Here is a 16,920-nt window from a genome sequence, read left to right as displayed (position 1 = left end):
CAAATAGTGCGGGTGGCAGGAGGTTCGAAAAAATTGTGAAAGTGCCAGCTATTAACACTTCATAGAAAAAAGAGAGCGAAACGAAGCACTTTTATTAATCATAGTACTTTTTACTCAAAATACTGCATAATTTGGGAAAAAACTGAAACTAAAAGAGTGAAGAATATATCCTATAACATTAGGTTACATATCATTTCAGACTTTTGCTTAGCGATCGTTTCAAACTTATTCATTTCGAATATTTTCAATTTCCTAGAATAATTTTCAGGTAAAACTGCACCTAGAGCGTTTCTGGTAATGTTTTACCTGAATTTGTTAGCCAGGTCTAGTGCGCACTTGAAATTTCGGATATTCCCGTAACCTCTAACACCCATCAATCACTGCGGTTTCTGGTCGGTTCCGCCTTATTAGGAGTCTCCTCATATTTTGAAACTGTTCCGATCGGTTTTTATTGTTTTGTATAAACAAGATGTCAGCTTGTAGCTACATGGAATTGAATTTCTTGGAACTGTGAGAAGACTTTTTAATGTGTTCTTGTATTTAATGGCTCATTATCTTGATTTCAGTAAATTTTTGTTATTGAAACACCATGAAAATTCGTAGACATCAGTTTCAGAAATAAATATTTATTCATTATTTACAATATTTATTTGTGCTATTAATGTAGGTGTATATATATTTTGTATACGTAGATGTACCACAACTGAAATGTATCTTTTAGTATATTCGTTTTAAATATATTTGATTTAAATAAATAAATACTTTCCCACTTTTCTGTTAATCTTGTGCATTTGAACTTCTTCTAGTTTAATGTTCATCATAATTTTGATTAAAAGTTTACACTTAGATATGCAAATAGTACAATTGAACCCACACACACTCATCGAAGCATCATCATTCAATTTTCAAATAAATTCACAATAAATTATTCGCAAGTCTCGTTATACAATAAGCTGAAATTTTGTGTGTTTTTGGTGTGTCCGTGTTTGAAATAATCTCCAGCCCAGCGATTATTTGAAACACTCTTGTGATCCAATCTGTCTCCAAATCTGCTCTCCCGGTCCCCGGCGTCCATCTACTTTCGCATTTCCTAGTTTTGTAGCTCTAAGAGGAACTTCCATCAAGATCTTTCAAATCGCTCAACATCGCCTACTCGAAAAGTGCTGTGAATAATCAAAATACAGAATTAATTAGGTATAAAAGTGGGTTTCCCCGATTGGCAAGCAATAAATAATAAATAATAAAGACTAAATTCAGCAGTTTAAGCGGCTTTAATTATAGGTTGCCACCTTAAGTTTGAAAGGTGTATACAACATCTTTTTAAACAAATAAATTTTGGTTAAATTAATTTGTACCTGGCCGTTTGCCTCGCATTCCCAGGAATCCGTTGGGCGCTCGCTTTTCTCCCCACAGGTAGAGCCATGGATGCACCAGAGCCTGCTCATGATCCTCTCCAATCCCGACGCCGTTGCCCTCCAGATCGCTCTTCTTGCCACGCACCGCCACAAATTTGCTGTTGAAGTCCGCGAAGCGCTGCTGTTTTCCCCTCACGTCATAGGACTTTTTAAAGAAAGTGTGCCAGAACTGGGGTCGATTAGATCTTCACAAATGTATGTAGATACACCATTCAATGGTCTCTTTTACGAATTATTCAAAAAATACTAAAACTTTGATTTGCAATGTGCTTTTAAGGCTTTAATGAGCTCATCAAGAGAGACCACTGTACTTGCAAGGTAAGTCGACTTACATCGGAGAGAGCTGCCCGCTTGTAGTGCTGGTGGGAGACGTCCTTCTTGCCGCGCATCCCCACAAAGGAGTTGACCGGCGCCCGCTTCTGTTGCAGCTCCATGGCCTCGTCCGCCTCCGCATCATCGTCTCCGGCCAGCAGGGCGGGCCGCTTGCCTCGCATGCCCGTGAATCCGGTGGGCGCTCTCTTGCCCACCGCTGAGCCATCACGCCCGGCCACGCGATCGAAGAAGTCCTGCAGCAGGCTATCCCGCAGCCGCTCCTCCTCCAGGCTCTGCAGGACATCGGACAGGCGGGTGTTGATCGGGATGAACTTCTTGCCGCGCAGGCCCACAAAGGCCAGCGGTGCCTTCTTCAGTCGCCGCCCGTTCTCCGAGTAGCTGCTGTCCGCCTCCTCGTCGGCGTAATCCAGCGGATCGGGTCCCGATCCCAGCCAGTTACCCTCCGAGGTGTCGTGCTCCTCGTCCTTCTTGCCACGCATCCCAATGAAGCTGGACGTGGGCGCACGCTTCACCACCCGGCGTGGCTCTTCGGCGCCGGGCGTCAGCGGGCTGCCGGAGGACTCCGCCTCCGCGTCCGTCGCACTCGATGGTGCCGTCAGCAGGAGCAGCAGCAGCAGCGCCACCGCTATCAAACCGCTCAGAGGGCGCATTGGATGTGGCGAGCTTTTAGGCGGGCGTGTAAATCGATGCGCTGCTGGAAAAGCGAACTTGGGTAGATAATCGATGATTAACAACAATGCAGTTTTTGTGTAATTAGGACATAATGTTTATGTCAGATAAATATCAAGATATTTTATAACACATGTTGATAAAATGGTTATCTAAAAAAAGTTAAATTTTTTTAAAATTAAATAGAGTTTATAACTAATGAACACCTAAATATAATCACTTTCTAATTATGTTGATTTATCTTGCCTCTACTCAGCTGCTTTATAAAAATTTAAATAAATGTAGCTTTTAGTTTTTCTTGTTTATAAATACTTAATATTATATTCTTACTCACGTATGCAATTACAGAAATGCAATAATTACTACAGGTATTATAAAGAAAAGGCGCATGAAGAGTAACCCTTTAAAAATGTTTTCCATTTCATTTCCTGCTTTGTTTGTTTTGATTTTCCTTTTTTATTTTCTTTTTTTGCTTTTTGCATACACTTGCTTTAGTGCACTTAGACTCGCAAATTCCCCGCGGCGGCGTCTACTTGACCTTTTTGTACTCGCTTTCTGGGATTCGCGGGGTGTGTGAATGGGTTAAGGAGCTTGGGGGGAAACAGAATGGTTTGCAACATACACTCATGCAACATAGTGTTTAAGAAAAAAATAATACAATTTAAGTAAATACTAAAAATAATACTTAAATTCTAAGCAAATGTTAGATCATAACCACTGCAATTCGCTATTTTTAGTGGCGCAAATTTCTGCGGAAGTATCCATATATGTAGAATTGGATGCTCATGAGTGGTGGCCTTTAGGCGAGATGCAATCGAGTGCAAGTGCAACGTCGGCTGATGCTGCAACTCGTGGTGCACAATGCAAACACAAAGGACGAAGTGGGGCAAAGTACACTCAAGAATGGGTCCCACAAATCCCATAAAATTTAACAAACTTTAAGGTTACAGAATAGGATTTTCACTATTATTAATTTATGTTACAAATTAGATGCAGTCAGTTTTTTATAAATTAAATGCAGTCAGTAATGAATTTAGATTTAGATAAAACCTTTCCTTAATTTAATTTTCATTTAAATTTAATATAAATTTATCGTTTCTTTTTTACAACTAGATTTTTTTCGTATACTTTTAGATGCAGCATGTATCCCATGCCGCAAGTATCTCTAACGAGTTGACGCCACGCATGATTATGCCACGCCTTGTAAAGTGAAATTGCCATGCAAATAAACCCCTGGCCTGCTGGCTAATACCCTGTGGGGAAAGGAGGGGGGTGATGGTGTCGAAGTGGCAGCTGCAACAGGAGCAATAGATGGTAAAAACTGTGGCGACGTCTAACGATGCGATGCGCACAGGAAACAACAAACATGTAATTCAATTGATTGCCACCGGCGGCGACAACCGCAAACAAGCAAACATTGCAGCCTCGAGCAGAAAAGTGCAGCGCCAATTCAATTGAACTTAGCGAAATGCTTTTGAATTCAATTGATGTCGAGTTTGCCACAATCAACAGGTGGGTTAGGCACTTAGCTCAGCTCATCGCTGTTATGATTACGATGGCTCTGTTTGCTTGGAGTTGGAATGGAGCCAAAGTGCTTGAAAGGCCCCAAAGTTTGATGTTTTTTTTAAGGATGAAAAATATAGTTGTAGGTACTAGAGGAGAGGTCCTCAAATGTCAAAGCATCAGAACATGTCGGTTGTACTTTAAACCAACAGTGGGCATAAGCACCAGTTTGCTTAAAAAACAGATTATTATGTAAACTGAAAATCATTACTAATTGCTACTATTAAATTTTATTGCTTGCATTAATCTTTTTTGCAGCGCTTTTAAATTTCAATTATGTTTGACATGATTTGTTGTTTTATCTTGAAATTTGCCATTTTATCCCACTGTGACCAACTAATTCCAGCAAAGTTTGCTGCTGCAAAATTAACCGTGTGCAAATGTGGCGAACTTCCGGTTCTCGAGCTACCTGCTAACGGCTCGTCAAGCCACGTCCTGGCAGGACATGAGGACGCCAGGACATCGGGCTGACAGGCGGCAGTTGGACAATGGAACGGCACTAGGAAAACTCAACTCCCACCGCTGCCTTAATGCGGATAAGCTGTTAACTTGGCCGTGTCTGTTGTCTAATTGTCTATGTAGGACACTCTCTGTCCCAGAACGTGCGTGTGTGTGTGTGTGCCCCGGGGTGTGTGTGTGTGCATCCCAAAGGACACTTTAAACTGCCGACAGGCGTGCGAGATTAAAGACGTGCCAAGTCGTCCCACGTCTAGATTTACATTTTGGCCAACACATTGTTTGCTTGGCCTTTGGTTTGCTAGCGTGTGTGTGGGCCTTTTTTTCGTGGTTGGGTAATATGTGCCCATTAGCCCAGTTGTAAGCAAGGACTACGCAATGTGAGCCCAGAACAGACGGACGGAATCAGAGAGGCCCAGCAGAAATGTATGAAATTAATAATAAAACAACATGGAAAACTCACTTTTCGGCCAATTGCCCGCGGCTGCACTTCCATGTCACCCTATTTTGCATGCGAAAAGGAGGCCAGAGTTCAGGCCGAAAGCAAATACACACACAGTTAATGCATAAAAAATGAGGCGTGACCATAATGTGAAATCGACTCCTTTTCTTTTCTACTAGCAGCTGCAGCCCAATTTCGAATTTCCACCGGCATGCGTGTGGATTTTAAATAAATTTAAATTAATTTTTTAGGAAAACGACTTCGACATGCTCGGGGGGCATGGAATATTGAACAGGCCAACAATATATGCAAAAAGGGACAGCATCTATAGCAGTAGGTTAAAAGTCAAGGATCATTTGATGAAATGCCCAGCTAAAAGGGTTTAAACAAATGGGTTGTTTCCTAAGAACACTTACTTTTTGGCTATAAGTCTGTTAAAGCTATAGAAATGTTAATGTGGTGGTTAATAAGAAAACAAACGCTTCAGTTTTGACCAATAATACACATTAGGTGTTGTTTCTGATTCATTATAAATTCATTAAAATATTGTCTACATAAGCTTTTACTTCCGTAGTTTTTTCTTTGTCCCATAGTTTAGGACAAGTGTTGCTCAACAATGTTGCCGCTGCGCTGCAATTGCGCTGGCCTCATGTTGCCAGCCGCGTCTTCGTTCTGTTCTGCACTTAATCGCGGTTTCTGGTCACCGCACGATCAGTTTGAATTTGGATTTGAAGCGGAACAGTTGTCGCACATTCCACCTAGTAATTGCACCCATCGCGATCGTATTCTGTGCTCTAAATCAACACTAAAGTTAAATACTTCTTTCACTGCGTGTAGCTGCACATCGGCGAGGTGAGTGTCATATGAATAATTGGAGATCGTTTGGCTGGCTTTGTTTTTTCGAAAAAAAAACCTGGGCTTCTTTCGAAAGAAAAAAGCGTCGATCGCCAACTTTCTCGTCTAATTGCCAGTAAAGTTAAGCGGAACACGCAGTGGGAATCCAGCTTTGTAAAGTCGGTAACTGGCATGCAAAATAATCTATTTAGGTCAGATGCCTAAAATTTACTTTGCGTTCTCGTTCGGATTTTCCCTTGGGAACTACCGTATATATTCGAATTTTGTAGCTTAGGAAGTTTTTTGATGAAAGTGTATTTATTACAGGTTAATTTAAGGGGCATTCCATTCAGTGATAAGAGATAGGTAATCACAGCGTGTAAATCACAATCGGATGTAAGCATTTGTGTACATTTAATATTCAGCTTAATTCAATTGAATTATTTATTTTATGTCAATAAGGCATGAATGACTTAATTTCATTCAGTATTTGTCTTAGCTAAACAATGAAGATTTCCTAAAGTAATGGAAATTTTATATCGATTCGCTGTAGAGCACTTCTGAGTTCATTTGGGCAAATATTAAATAAAATAACCTCCTGCCAAATTAGTCAATTATAGCGCTTTAAAATGCCTAAATGAATCATAAAACGAATTTACAAGCAAACTTTCCAAGCGGAAAACATTTATAAACTGCTGACGGACAAGCATCAGAGGATAATGAATCACAAAAATGATTTTTAATAAGCATAATGCTGCCTGCAACAATATTTCATAGTTCAGCGTTATCAAAACAATCCGCATCGGGAATTAAAAATAAAATAGAACACAAACACACGTAGCATTCGTTTTGTCAAATCGCATAAAATGAAGAAAGTGAAGAGCAACAAATGGTGCCGATAAGAATGAATTCATAACAGAGTGTCCGAATACAGAAATAACAATCCATTATTATTGTGGAACAGCTGCTGTGGAAATAACAAAAAAAAGGAAAAAGTTTTATATGAAACACTACTCCGCGCGAGGAAGCCAGATTAAATAATTGACTTAGGCTGAGCTTGCATTAATTAACGAGACCCGAAGGAAATGCAACAGCAGACCAAACACAGCTCAAGCCAATAAGTTCTGGGGGGTCTGGGTAAATGGAATTAATTTCAAGCAATTCATAAGCAAAACAAACAAAAGATTTTATCGTTTTGTTGTCACTAAGCAATTGAGCCGTGAACTTCAATTGAAACATTTCAGCTGAAACGAGACACGCTTTGCACTGCGATGAACTCAACTGGGCTGATTTAGATTGATTCACTAGGAAGCGGAACGGGATGGGTCTGCGGACTATCCGGAAGATAAACGTTGGCCAGAGAAAACGGAACACTTAAAGGAATTTGTTGAATAATTCGAGAATCTATTAAAGAATGCACACAATACGCTCCCCTTAAATGGCATAAAACATTTGTAGTAGCGCACATAAATCACATACTAGTAGTTTAATCATTTTGCTGCGTATCTTTTTGCTACTTTCAATTACTTTTATAGTTACAATAACTTTATAGCTTTATCAGGAATGAAAAGATTACTTTTTTGTACTAACGAAGCTAGTGTGTAATCAAAGTAAATATCACTTTATAATGAAATTTTAGGCAAGACATAGTTTCGATTACCAGTACCTTAATTGCTATATTATCTTTCCCACTGTAATCCTTTAGAATGAAGTTAAGTGTGCTGGTCCTGGTGGCTCTACTACCGCTGCTAGGAGCTGTTTCAGCGAATCGCACTTTCGTGGTGGACTACGAAAAGGATCAGTTCCTAAAGGATGGCGAACCATTTCGATTCATTGCCGGTTCCTTCCACTACTTCCGTGCTCATCCAGCCACCTGGCAGAGGCATCTTAGGACCATGAGAGCCGCGGGTCTCAATGCGGTGACTACGTAAGTCACTACTATGGTTTTAATGGTTCGATAGTCATGTTTCCATTAACTACCAGCTATGTGGAGTGGTCATTGCACAATCCGCGGGATGGCGTTTATGTTTGGAGCGGCATTGCCGATCTGGAGCACTTTATACGCCTGGCCGTGGGCGAGGATCTGCTGGTCATCCTCCGCCCGGGCCCGTATATTTGTGCGGAGCGTGACATGGGCGGCTTTCCTTACTGGCTGCTAAATAAGTATCCGGGCATTCAGCTCCGGACAGCAGATGTCAGTAAGTATTAATTTTTAATTACATTTAATTAATTTTTAAGATTGCTTATGCTTAACTGCTTAATTCCCTAAATGTAACAGATTATCTTAGCGAAATTCGCATTTGGTATACCCAACTGTTTGCCAAGATGAGCAAATATCTGTATGGCAATGGTGGGCCAATCATCATGGTTCAGGTGGAGAACGAATATGGCTCGTTCTTTGCCTGCGATCTCAACTATCGGAATTGGCTACGCGACGAGACCGAGAGTCATGTCAAAGGTCAGGCGGTGCTCTTCACCAACGATGGACCCAGTGTGCTGCGCTGTGGAAAAATCCAGGGCGTCCTAGCGACCATGGATTTTGGAGCCACGAACGATCTCAAGCCCATTTGGGCCAAGTTTAGAAGGTATCAGCCGAAGGGTCCGCTGGTCAATGCGGAATACTATCCCGGCTGGCTAACTCACTGGACGGAGCCGATGGCCAATGTTAGCACCCAATCGATTACCTCCACTTTTATGTAAGTTTCAAATTTTTTTAAAAATTATAATTATAAATATGTGTAGTTGTTATTTATAGAATTAATATATATTAATATATAATATTGTATATATAACCTTGCCTTGGCTTCCAGAAACATGCTGGATCATGGTGCCAGTGTGAATTTCTACATGTTCTACGGCGGCACCAACTTTGGATTCACAGCTGGTGCCAATGACATTGGACCCGGCAACTACATGGCGGACATTACCAGCTACGATTACGATGCACCCATGACGGAGGCGGGGGATCCCACTCCCAAATATCAGGCTCTGCGACGCATCATTGGCCGCTATCTCCCGCTGCCAAATCAACCCGTGCCCGGACCCGTTCCCAAGCGATCCTACGGAACTGTGCGTCTAACCACATGCTGTAGTCTTCTTTCGCAGGAGGCGAGAGCTCGCCTCTCCACCGGATTTGTGCAGTCCGCCAAGCCGAAGAGCTTCGAGGCTTTGGGACAGTACTCTGGTTTGGTGATTTACGAGACCTGGTTGCCCAGTTTCCAGCGTGATCCGAGCATCCTTAGCGTTCCCGGACTGGCGGATCGAGGTTACGTTTATGTGGATGGTGAGTTCGTGGGTATTCTGGCCAGGGAAACACCCGTGTTCGACTTGCCACTCAGTGCAAGTGCCGGGCGGAGGTTGCAGATCATCGTAGAGAATCAGGGACGCATCAACTACGGCCGTCAGCTGAACGACTTTAAGGGCATCCTGCGGGATGTGCGACTGGACAAGCAGGTGCTGAGCAACTGGAATATGACCCAATTCCCTCTCGAGTCGTATGACAACCTGGAGCAGCTGATTACCCAATCGGATGAGGCAGTTCGTCAGGGCTTCCAGGAGCTAAAGAAGTTGCGCACAATGCTGCGCACTGGTCCGGCCATTTACCACGGTCAATTGGACATCCAGAAGGAGTCTGATCTGGCAGACACCTATCTGGACATGTCCGGCTGGGGCAAGGGCATTGCCTTTGTGAATGGCGAAAATCTGGGCAGGTACTGGCCCCTGGTGGGACCTCAAGTCACCCTGTATGTTCCGGCCGCTGTGCTCAAGGTGGGCTCAAATCGACTGGTGGTGGTGGAGTACCAGCAGACACCCACCTCACAGGAGCTGCACTTCCGGGATACCCCCATCCTGAATGCGAGGACCGTTTAGTCGGCGGCCTAAGGACCTGCGCGACTTGCATCCATCGCTGTAGCCATACATCATGCATCATCATCCGTTTATGTAGATCTTAATGTAAATTTATTCGGTTTAAGTTCTTTGCGAGACATTAAAGCAACTCCGAGACGGACGCGTCCTGTCTGCCTCGTTATCCCTTTTGTAAAAGACTCATTAAAGCTGTGGGGGCATGCGGGGATGGAGTAGCGACAGGCCTGCCATGTGTGACCTTTGTGCCTGGGCCAAATTAATCCCTAATGATTGAATTTGAAATCCACAGAAATGCGCTGATGATGAGCCAGAGTAAGTCAAAGGCGAGTCGCAAAATGAGTTGCGTCTTGGTTCGTTGATTTTTTAGGTTGCCAAAAGTTTTTTATGACAATCCCACTCCATTCGTCCCCGCTGGCATTTGGGTTTCCTAAGAACATGTTAGATATCCGCTGTTGATTTTGAAATGTGTACATGTCGTGGAGTTTTGCGATTTTTTAGGATGGAGTTTTTCAATGAACTGACCCAAAATATATTTTATTTACTGAGAAACTTTTAGGATTCTCAAAATTGTTTATACACACATGTTCTAAATAGTGTTGCTTATTTTCTCGCATTCTGCATTCTTTTTCCTATTTTAACGAACTAATAGTTTCATCGCCCTTCAGCTCGCCTAAACTGTCCTCGAACTGGAATAAAATATTTACCCAAATTGTGTACCTGGGCACGTTGACATTACACGGAGTGCTCCCGGGCCGGAGAATAACTCCCTACTTGACCATCTCTTGTTGCCGTAATGAGTGCGGCAGCTACAGTTGTTGGCCGGGTTAATTAGTCCTGGCTCACACACACGCACACACGTTCACATGCAGTGGCTTACATTTGAAAGGATCTTTCTTTTAGGCGCAGCTGCAGCTCAAGTATTTGTGTTTTATTTTTTTGCTGGCTACACATGCTGTAATTGCCCTGTTCTCGTTGTCCAAGTTGACATAAAACAAGTTAAGACCCAGGGGCAGTTTTAAAGCGCCGCCTCATGTCACCCGTGGCCACCCAGCCAGTCCAGTGGCCATAGTGGCTTTTTGGGAGAGTGCTTCCCTAATGGGATGGCGTTGCGTGCTGCCACCGGATGTGTGCCATCGCCATCCCAGTTCCGAAATCTGCTGCCCTGCATTGATGTTGCTTTTTATTAGCTCTGCCCGCCGGCTGTCAATTGATGACGACCATCCTCCATAAACAATGTTTCAGCTCCCGCCGGACCCAAATATGTAAAAACAAAAGGAACTTGGACTGCGAAAGTCCTTAAGAACTTGGACTCCTTCACTCGTTAGAATCGTTAGAAGGATCTTGTCAGTAAATCAGGTTAATTAACACATTATTGGGAGTGTTTTTTTTAGTTTCTAATATACCATTAAAAACCCTGTAGACTGCAGTCTTAATGTGCGGATTTTGTCAGCATTAAGTGAAAACGTCTTGTATTCTCTTCTTTAAATTGGCTGAATGCCACCCAAGAAGTTTTATGTCCAGACTGGACAAATGTGCTGTCATAAAAACTTGTTGATTATATTAAGCGGACCCACGAGATCAAATGGGATATAAAATCTGATAACAAAGCTCAAACATTACTCTTAACATGCCGAAGCATAAAAGTTAGAATGTGTTGTTTTTCAGCTAATTTTTGACATTATTATGACAGAGGCATCATTTATTTAAAAAGCTTTTTTTTAAGACCATTACTTTCAAAAATACCGTATGTGTTAGCTTAGAACATACTTTTATTGTAAGATACAAGTTATCTTTGATCGCAGCAAATATCACTTTCAATTACAGTTTCTATTTATTTTGAAAATTGTTTTGTTCATAAGAAATCACTGCTCAAATTATGTGAGTAAATATCATGTTAAATGTTAAGCAGAAAACTGCACCAAGTTAATAAAGTGTTCATGCTGAAGTTCACTTACAAATAGAGCCAATTCGCTTGGGAAATATCTTTCACTTTCAGTTCTATCTAACTGTTTGTCCAAATGCTCGCGTACCGAACGCGCCGAGAAGTATGCAACAACTGAGCGACAGATCGAAGCGACAACGGACCTTTATAAAAGCGGCAGAAGGATAAGGCCGAAACGAAACAGGAAGCCCGACCGGCAGGACACGAAGTTCAGCGGAACACGAGCCGCCTCGGCTGGTGTGTGTGAGTGTGCGAGTGTGGGTGCGAGGGTGTGTGTGTGCGCTCGTGGATATCAACAATTGGTCGAATAGAATCTGAAGCGATACGAGGTGTGAGTGTGTGAGTGTGCGAGTGTGGCGATGCGGTGTGTGTGCTCTTTTATGCGGCCGCCACTTCAGCGTGGAATAAAAAATTGCCTCCTCGCCGGAGCAATTGAATTGAACGGAAATTCTGTTTGCATATGTGAATAAAACATATGCAAAAAGTAGGCGAAATGCGAAAAAGGCATAGCACAAAAGGAGCAGAAGATACGAAAAGCGAAATGAGAATGGGAGCAACAGCATCCAAACTGGCCAAATGGTAAAGTTTCGCGTAGAAGGAAATATTAATTTCGATTGTTGTTTTGGGCTTATTTTAATATTTATGATTTACCATATGCCTGCGAAATGGACAAATAAAAATGATGCACTTTGTTGATTTTTCCCTGGATGTTTGTCCAAAAAATTTGTAATTAAAATTGTTCCCATATGCCGCCTATAAAGCAAACAAAACATTGACCTTTTCAACACTGCGTTGGGTGTTTTAAAAAAAAGGTTGTAAGTGGCTATTCGAAACAATTATTGGCTACAAACGAGATGTGCAATGAAAATGGACTACATTCTATAGAAAATAGTTAATTATAAATGAATGTTGTGCTTTTTTATATATAGATAGTATTTATGATTGCATTCATGAATATTTTACATTTTAAATACATCAAAATTATTGCTGAATTGCTTTTTTCTTTAGTAGTATAAACTTAGGTTTATTTTCATATTCAAGCTGTTGTGGATTCTGAAAAACATTAAGTTTCAAATTTATACTCTATCGAATGGATATGAATGCAACTATAAGATGCAATGCATCCTTTTGCAGTCTCATTTTGACTTTTGAGCCGTATTTCAATCACTTTGAAATGAAATCAAATTTAAAGCGTCCAAGCGGATTCGTCTCAAATGCGTCAGAAAACGAGCCGGAAAAGTCGTTGCAGCCAGATTTCAACGGGTCGCGACCATCAACAATGCACTTGAGGCGAGGTCGCGGCATTTGAGATAAGACAACACCCGGATCACCCGCATCACCCGCATCGGGCGCAACCCTCCACACGCCACGCGGAAAGGCCAAGTGGATGCCACACACATCCGGGGGCCAGCTCGTTGCAACTTGCAGCCACTACAACGCCAGTTTTTCGGTCTAAAATTAAACGTGGAAGCACCGCCGCTTCCTGCTGGCATCTTATCTGCGCATCCTTTCTTGCAGGACGACTGCCTTCCGCCTTTTCGATTGAATTTTCAATTGAGTCGTAAAAGTTACAGTGTATAGAGAGCCCGCTGAAAAATTTGCATTTAAATTGCAACAGATTTCGGGGCAAAAAAAAAAATAGCCAATTCCTCACCCTCCAAACAATTAGACGGATTTCCAACTAAACGAGCTCCAGTTTGGTGGTGATAAACAATTGTCCCCGGTGACGCAACAAATATTTACTCCAACCATTTGGTAAACATAATTAGCATTTAATTAAAATAAAATTGCCCATCGATAGACAAGCAATTTGTGATTTGATTATCAAAATCAAATAAGACCGCCGCCACAAAGCCTTTTCGCTTGTGCAAATAGCCGCGCCGCTGCGGAGCTACATAAATATACATATCGCCATTGGCAATTGGGAACAGGACCGGATCGTATCCGGATCGGAGATAAGGTCCGCCATCGCTGGAACCATCTGATAACTGCGGAATATGTACGTTAAGTGTGCAATTGATTGGATTATGGCCCTTTGCAGTGCGTATGGCATTTTATGGGTCAGTGATAGACGGCAAATTGATTTTGTTTTGGTTTGGTTTGGATACGATAGCTCTATTTTCGGATGCGCCATTGCCACCTGTTGCTCCGAATTGGTTCTGCTGCCGCTGCACTTTGAGCAGGTGGTGCAAATCGAATTTAAAATTGCATTCCGCGCGTGGGAGGTGTACAAATATCAAAAGGGAAGAGATACTCCGCATGTCCAACTGAGATGCAACGAGGGAAGTTACATTTATTCGTTACAAAAAAGGTATTAAATTGTAGATACACATTGGGATTTGGATAATAATATTTAATCACTTTCAATTAAAACTGGAAGTAATTTATGCACAATAAACAATTGCAATGCCTCTCATAAAGGTCTGCTCTTTGACCATCAACTTTTAGCGCTGCCCTCGCCGTATTCGCCTTTTTGTCGCTCAGATTGCTTTGTTATTTGTCAACCATTTATTATTGTGCAAATAAAACGTATCCGCCGCCCATATGGATCGTCGAAACACAATTGATTTATACGATGTGCAAAAGGTTGAAAGTCCCTTTACTGTAAGGAAATTACTGAACTTTAACAACCTTCTAAAACATTTCAAGATTGCAAATGGCGAGGGTAATGACTGAAAAATTAACACAAAGAATAAGTCTTTAGATAAGTTTAATGTTAACAGCCTAGTTCTATTTAAATGAAATTAAATAAAATATGGTTTGAATTGGTCTGAAGTTGATTTTAGTTATACATAGTACCACCTTACACGTCTTACAAAAATGAACCAAGCATTAATAAATTTTTACATAACATGCGTTATACATGTTTTTATTTGGATGATTAATTTTGTAGTGAGTATTTAAGGCTAGGCGTAGTAACTAAACAATTACATAACTGGAATGACAAAATCTATAGAACCGTGAGTAGTACATGAACAATTTTGATAGAGCTGCAGGAGCTGAGCTGAGTTGCACACGAGGCGGCCGCACGAGGGGCCGCTAAAGCTTGGTTACACTCAACAATCATATCTAGGCTAAACTATATCGATTCAATTCACATAAATTACCTAAGACGAGTGTGGCTAGAGAAACGGGTTTGGCCGGCGAATCGAGTGGGCTACTCGATCCGTATGACCCCGGCTCCGACACCACCACTGTGGGCGCACATGGGCGGCATAAAGGTCCATTTGTCGGTCTCCGGATCGTACACCTCGACTGTAGACAAATTTGACTCGCCATCATAGCCGCCGATGGCCCATAGTTTGCCCATGTTGGCGGCCAGTGCCACCCGCGAGCGTTTGCAATTCATGGGCGTCACCAGCTTCCAGGTGTCCGTCTGGGGGTCGTAGCACTCAACGGATCGAAGGAATGAGTTGCCGCAGTAGCCGCCGCACACGTATATCTTTCCGTTCAGCGTGGCCACGCCCAGTCTACAGCGACGATTCAGCATGGGCGACATCTTCACCCAGACATTTTCCGCCTGGTCGTACCGCTCCACCGAATCGAATATAGACAACCCATCATGACCGCCAAGGGCGTAGACATAGCCGTTCAATTGGGTAACTCCACCAGCCGAGCGATATTTCATCATTTGAGCAACCTTCGGGTATGGAAATTGAAGTTGGGTCAGTTTTCTTCTAGGTAAAATAGAATATTTGTTTACTCACAGTCTTCCAAGTATTCGACTTTGGATAGTAAACTTCAACGGTGTTGAGCGACGTGACGCCGTCGTAGCCGCCGCACACATAGATGCAGTCATCCAATGCGGCCACGCCCACGGCGCTGCGTTTGCAGAGCATGGCACAGCCCTGGGACCACTTGTTTTTTCGCGGGTCGTAGACCTCAACGGTGGACAGACGTTCGGTGCCATTGAATCCACCAAAGGCGTACAGTTTGCCATTCAGAACGGCGACACCCACGCGAGATCTGTCGAAAAATTGGCAATTAGTATGGGATAGAATAGAAATAAACGCTCCTCGCACACCCACCTCATCATGGACATTTGTTCGCCCATTTTCCATTTTTTGGTGAGCGGATCGTAAATCTCCACAGTGCTCACAGATTCACCAGTGCTGGCCAATCCTCCCACGGCGTATATTTGTCCGGTGAAGAACTCACCGGATCTCTGGCGCGTGCAAAAGCTCTGCAGCATACTCCTGCGCTCGGGCATGAGGTGAAAGTCCTTGGCCTCGTCTAGGAGATCACGGCATTGGTGCGAAGATTGAATGAGTTCCTCGCGTGCCACACGGTCCGCCAGGAACTGCGGCGAGAGCAAGGGCAAACGCACTGCAGCCAGTACCTTGGGAAAGAGCTCAGAGCGCTTGTCTTGTGCGAACTTCACCCACTTCACGCAGGCCTCGAAGATGACCTCTTCGCTGCGTACGTTGAGTTCGTCCCGGCGCATCAGCTCCAGCAGTTGTTCGCAGTCCAGGGCGAGAAACTCCTCCGACTGCGAGACTTTGGCAAAGTTTTGATCAATGTACTTGTCGGCAGCGTCAATTAGCTGGCGACAGATCATGGAGTCGGCGAATGTGCGGATTCCCAGGACATTGTTCGGATGAAAGCGGGAGATCAGGAAACTGGCACAGGCATCTCGCACGTTGGACAATTGCAGGAAGCTGGCGCCCACCATCAGGCTCTGTACATTCTGGTTGTCGATGCGCACTTGGCCGCTGTAAACATAGTTGATCAGGCTCTCCAGGGCACTTGGCTCTATGGCGCTCTCCTTCATGGTGATCTCCTTGATCCGACTCTCTGCCATGTTGTTAGTGAACATCGCATAGAAGTACGGGATGGTGGCCGCCAGCACAATGCGATGCGCTGAGAAGGTCTGATCTTCAACCTGCAATAATTGGGATGGCGTTTTATATTTAGACGCTAGATAATGAACGTATCTCTGATACGATAAAGGTTGCTCACCAACCAACCTTTAGGGTGACATCGCACAGCTTGCCCATTCTGCGGATCTCCTTGAACAGGGGGAAACTCTCGCCGAATAGCTGATCATGCTTGTAAACAAAGTATGGATCTTCCACTTGGCTATTATCACTCAAATCCATCACTTCAACGGATGAAGAAAATGATAAACAGTAGAGATGCCAAATGTTGCTTGTACTGTAGAGCTAGTGGTGAGTGGTCAGTGGTGAGCGGTCACAGTAATCGATAGTTGCGGTTCATCCGATAGTTGAAACAACACCAATGGTAGTGAAACAAATTCATTGAAAAATGGTGTTTAATTTTTAGTTGAGAACTTTTTATTCAACAGTTATTATTTCATTCTTAAAAAACGCATATTTAAAAGAGATTATTATTATTCTTATCACATAATTTGAATTATTAATTTTTCCATTTTTGCGTCA

At 42.9% G+C, this 16,920-nt stretch overlaps 3 protein-coding genes across 8 annotated transcripts; 1 reads left to right on the top strand and 2 right to left on the bottom strand.

Moving 5' to 3' along the window:
* Positions 1-662: 662 nt before the first annotated feature.
* LOC117144753 (tachykinins) lies at positions 663-11,619 on the bottom strand. Of its 4 annotated transcripts, none has more exons than XM_033310108.1 (4): positions 11,535-11,619; positions 1,748-2,455; positions 1,356-1,584; positions 663-1,163 (listed from the first exon to the last, which is right to left on the bottom strand). In XM_033310108.1, exons 2-4 carry the CDS (start codon positions 2,396-2,398, stop codon positions 1,150-1,152), a joined length of 894 nt encoding a protein of 297 aa, XP_033165999.1. In that variant the 5' UTR covers positions 2,399-2,455; positions 11,535-11,619; the 3' UTR covers positions 663-1,149. The 4 variants fall into 4 exon arrangements, with proteins under 4 accessions (XP_033165999.1, XP_033166002.1, XP_033166000.1 ...); XM_033310111.1 differs by having other exon boundaries at positions 1,356-1,560; XM_033310109.1 differs by having other exon boundaries at positions 1,748-2,442.
* LOC117144751 (beta-galactosidase) lies at positions 5,625-9,750 on the top strand. The gene is made up of 5 exons (XM_033310107.1): positions 5,625-5,730; positions 7,418-7,639; positions 7,696-7,910; positions 7,991-8,408; positions 8,523-9,750. The coding sequence occupies exons 2-5, from the start codon at positions 7,419-7,421 to the stop codon at positions 9,580-9,582; spliced, it is 1,914 nt and encodes a 637-aa protein (XP_033165998.1). The 5' UTR covers positions 5,625-5,730; position 7,418; the 3' UTR covers positions 9,583-9,750.
* Positions 11,620-13,859: 2,240 nt separating the features above from the next.
* Positions 13,860-16,685, bottom strand: LOC117142249 (kelch-like protein 18). 3 transcript variants are annotated; one of them, XR_004459551.1, is made up of 5 exons: positions 16,489-16,685; positions 15,550-16,403; positions 15,229-15,487; positions 14,629-15,161; positions 13,860-14,123 (listed from the first exon to the last, which is right to left on the bottom strand). XR_004459551.1 is itself a non-coding variant. In XM_033306102.1 (4 exons), the coding sequence occupies exons 1-4, from the start codon at positions 16,618-16,620 to the stop codon at positions 14,679-14,681; spliced, it is 1,728 nt and encodes a 575-aa protein (XP_033161993.1). In that variant the 5' UTR covers positions 16,621-16,685; the 3' UTR covers positions 14,358-14,678. The 3 variants fall into 3 exon arrangements, 1 of the variants encoding a protein (XP_033161993.1); XR_004459550.1 differs by lacking the exon at positions 13,860-14,123 and adding an exon at positions 14,134-14,193; XM_033306102.1 differs by lacking the exon at positions 13,860-14,123 and having other exon boundaries at positions 14,358-15,161.
* Between the last annotated feature and the right edge of the window lie 235 nt (positions 16,686-16,920).

This window comes from Drosophila mauritiana, chromosome 3R (assembly GCF_004382145.1).
Source record: "Drosophila mauritiana strain mau12 chromosome 3R, ASM438214v1, whole genome shotgun sequence".
NCBI classification, from domain to species: Eukaryota; Metazoa; Arthropoda; class Insecta; order Diptera; family Drosophilidae; genus Drosophila; species Drosophila mauritiana.
Note: the sequence above shows the minus strand (reverse complement) of the source record. Positions and strands in the feature narration are given on the sequence as shown.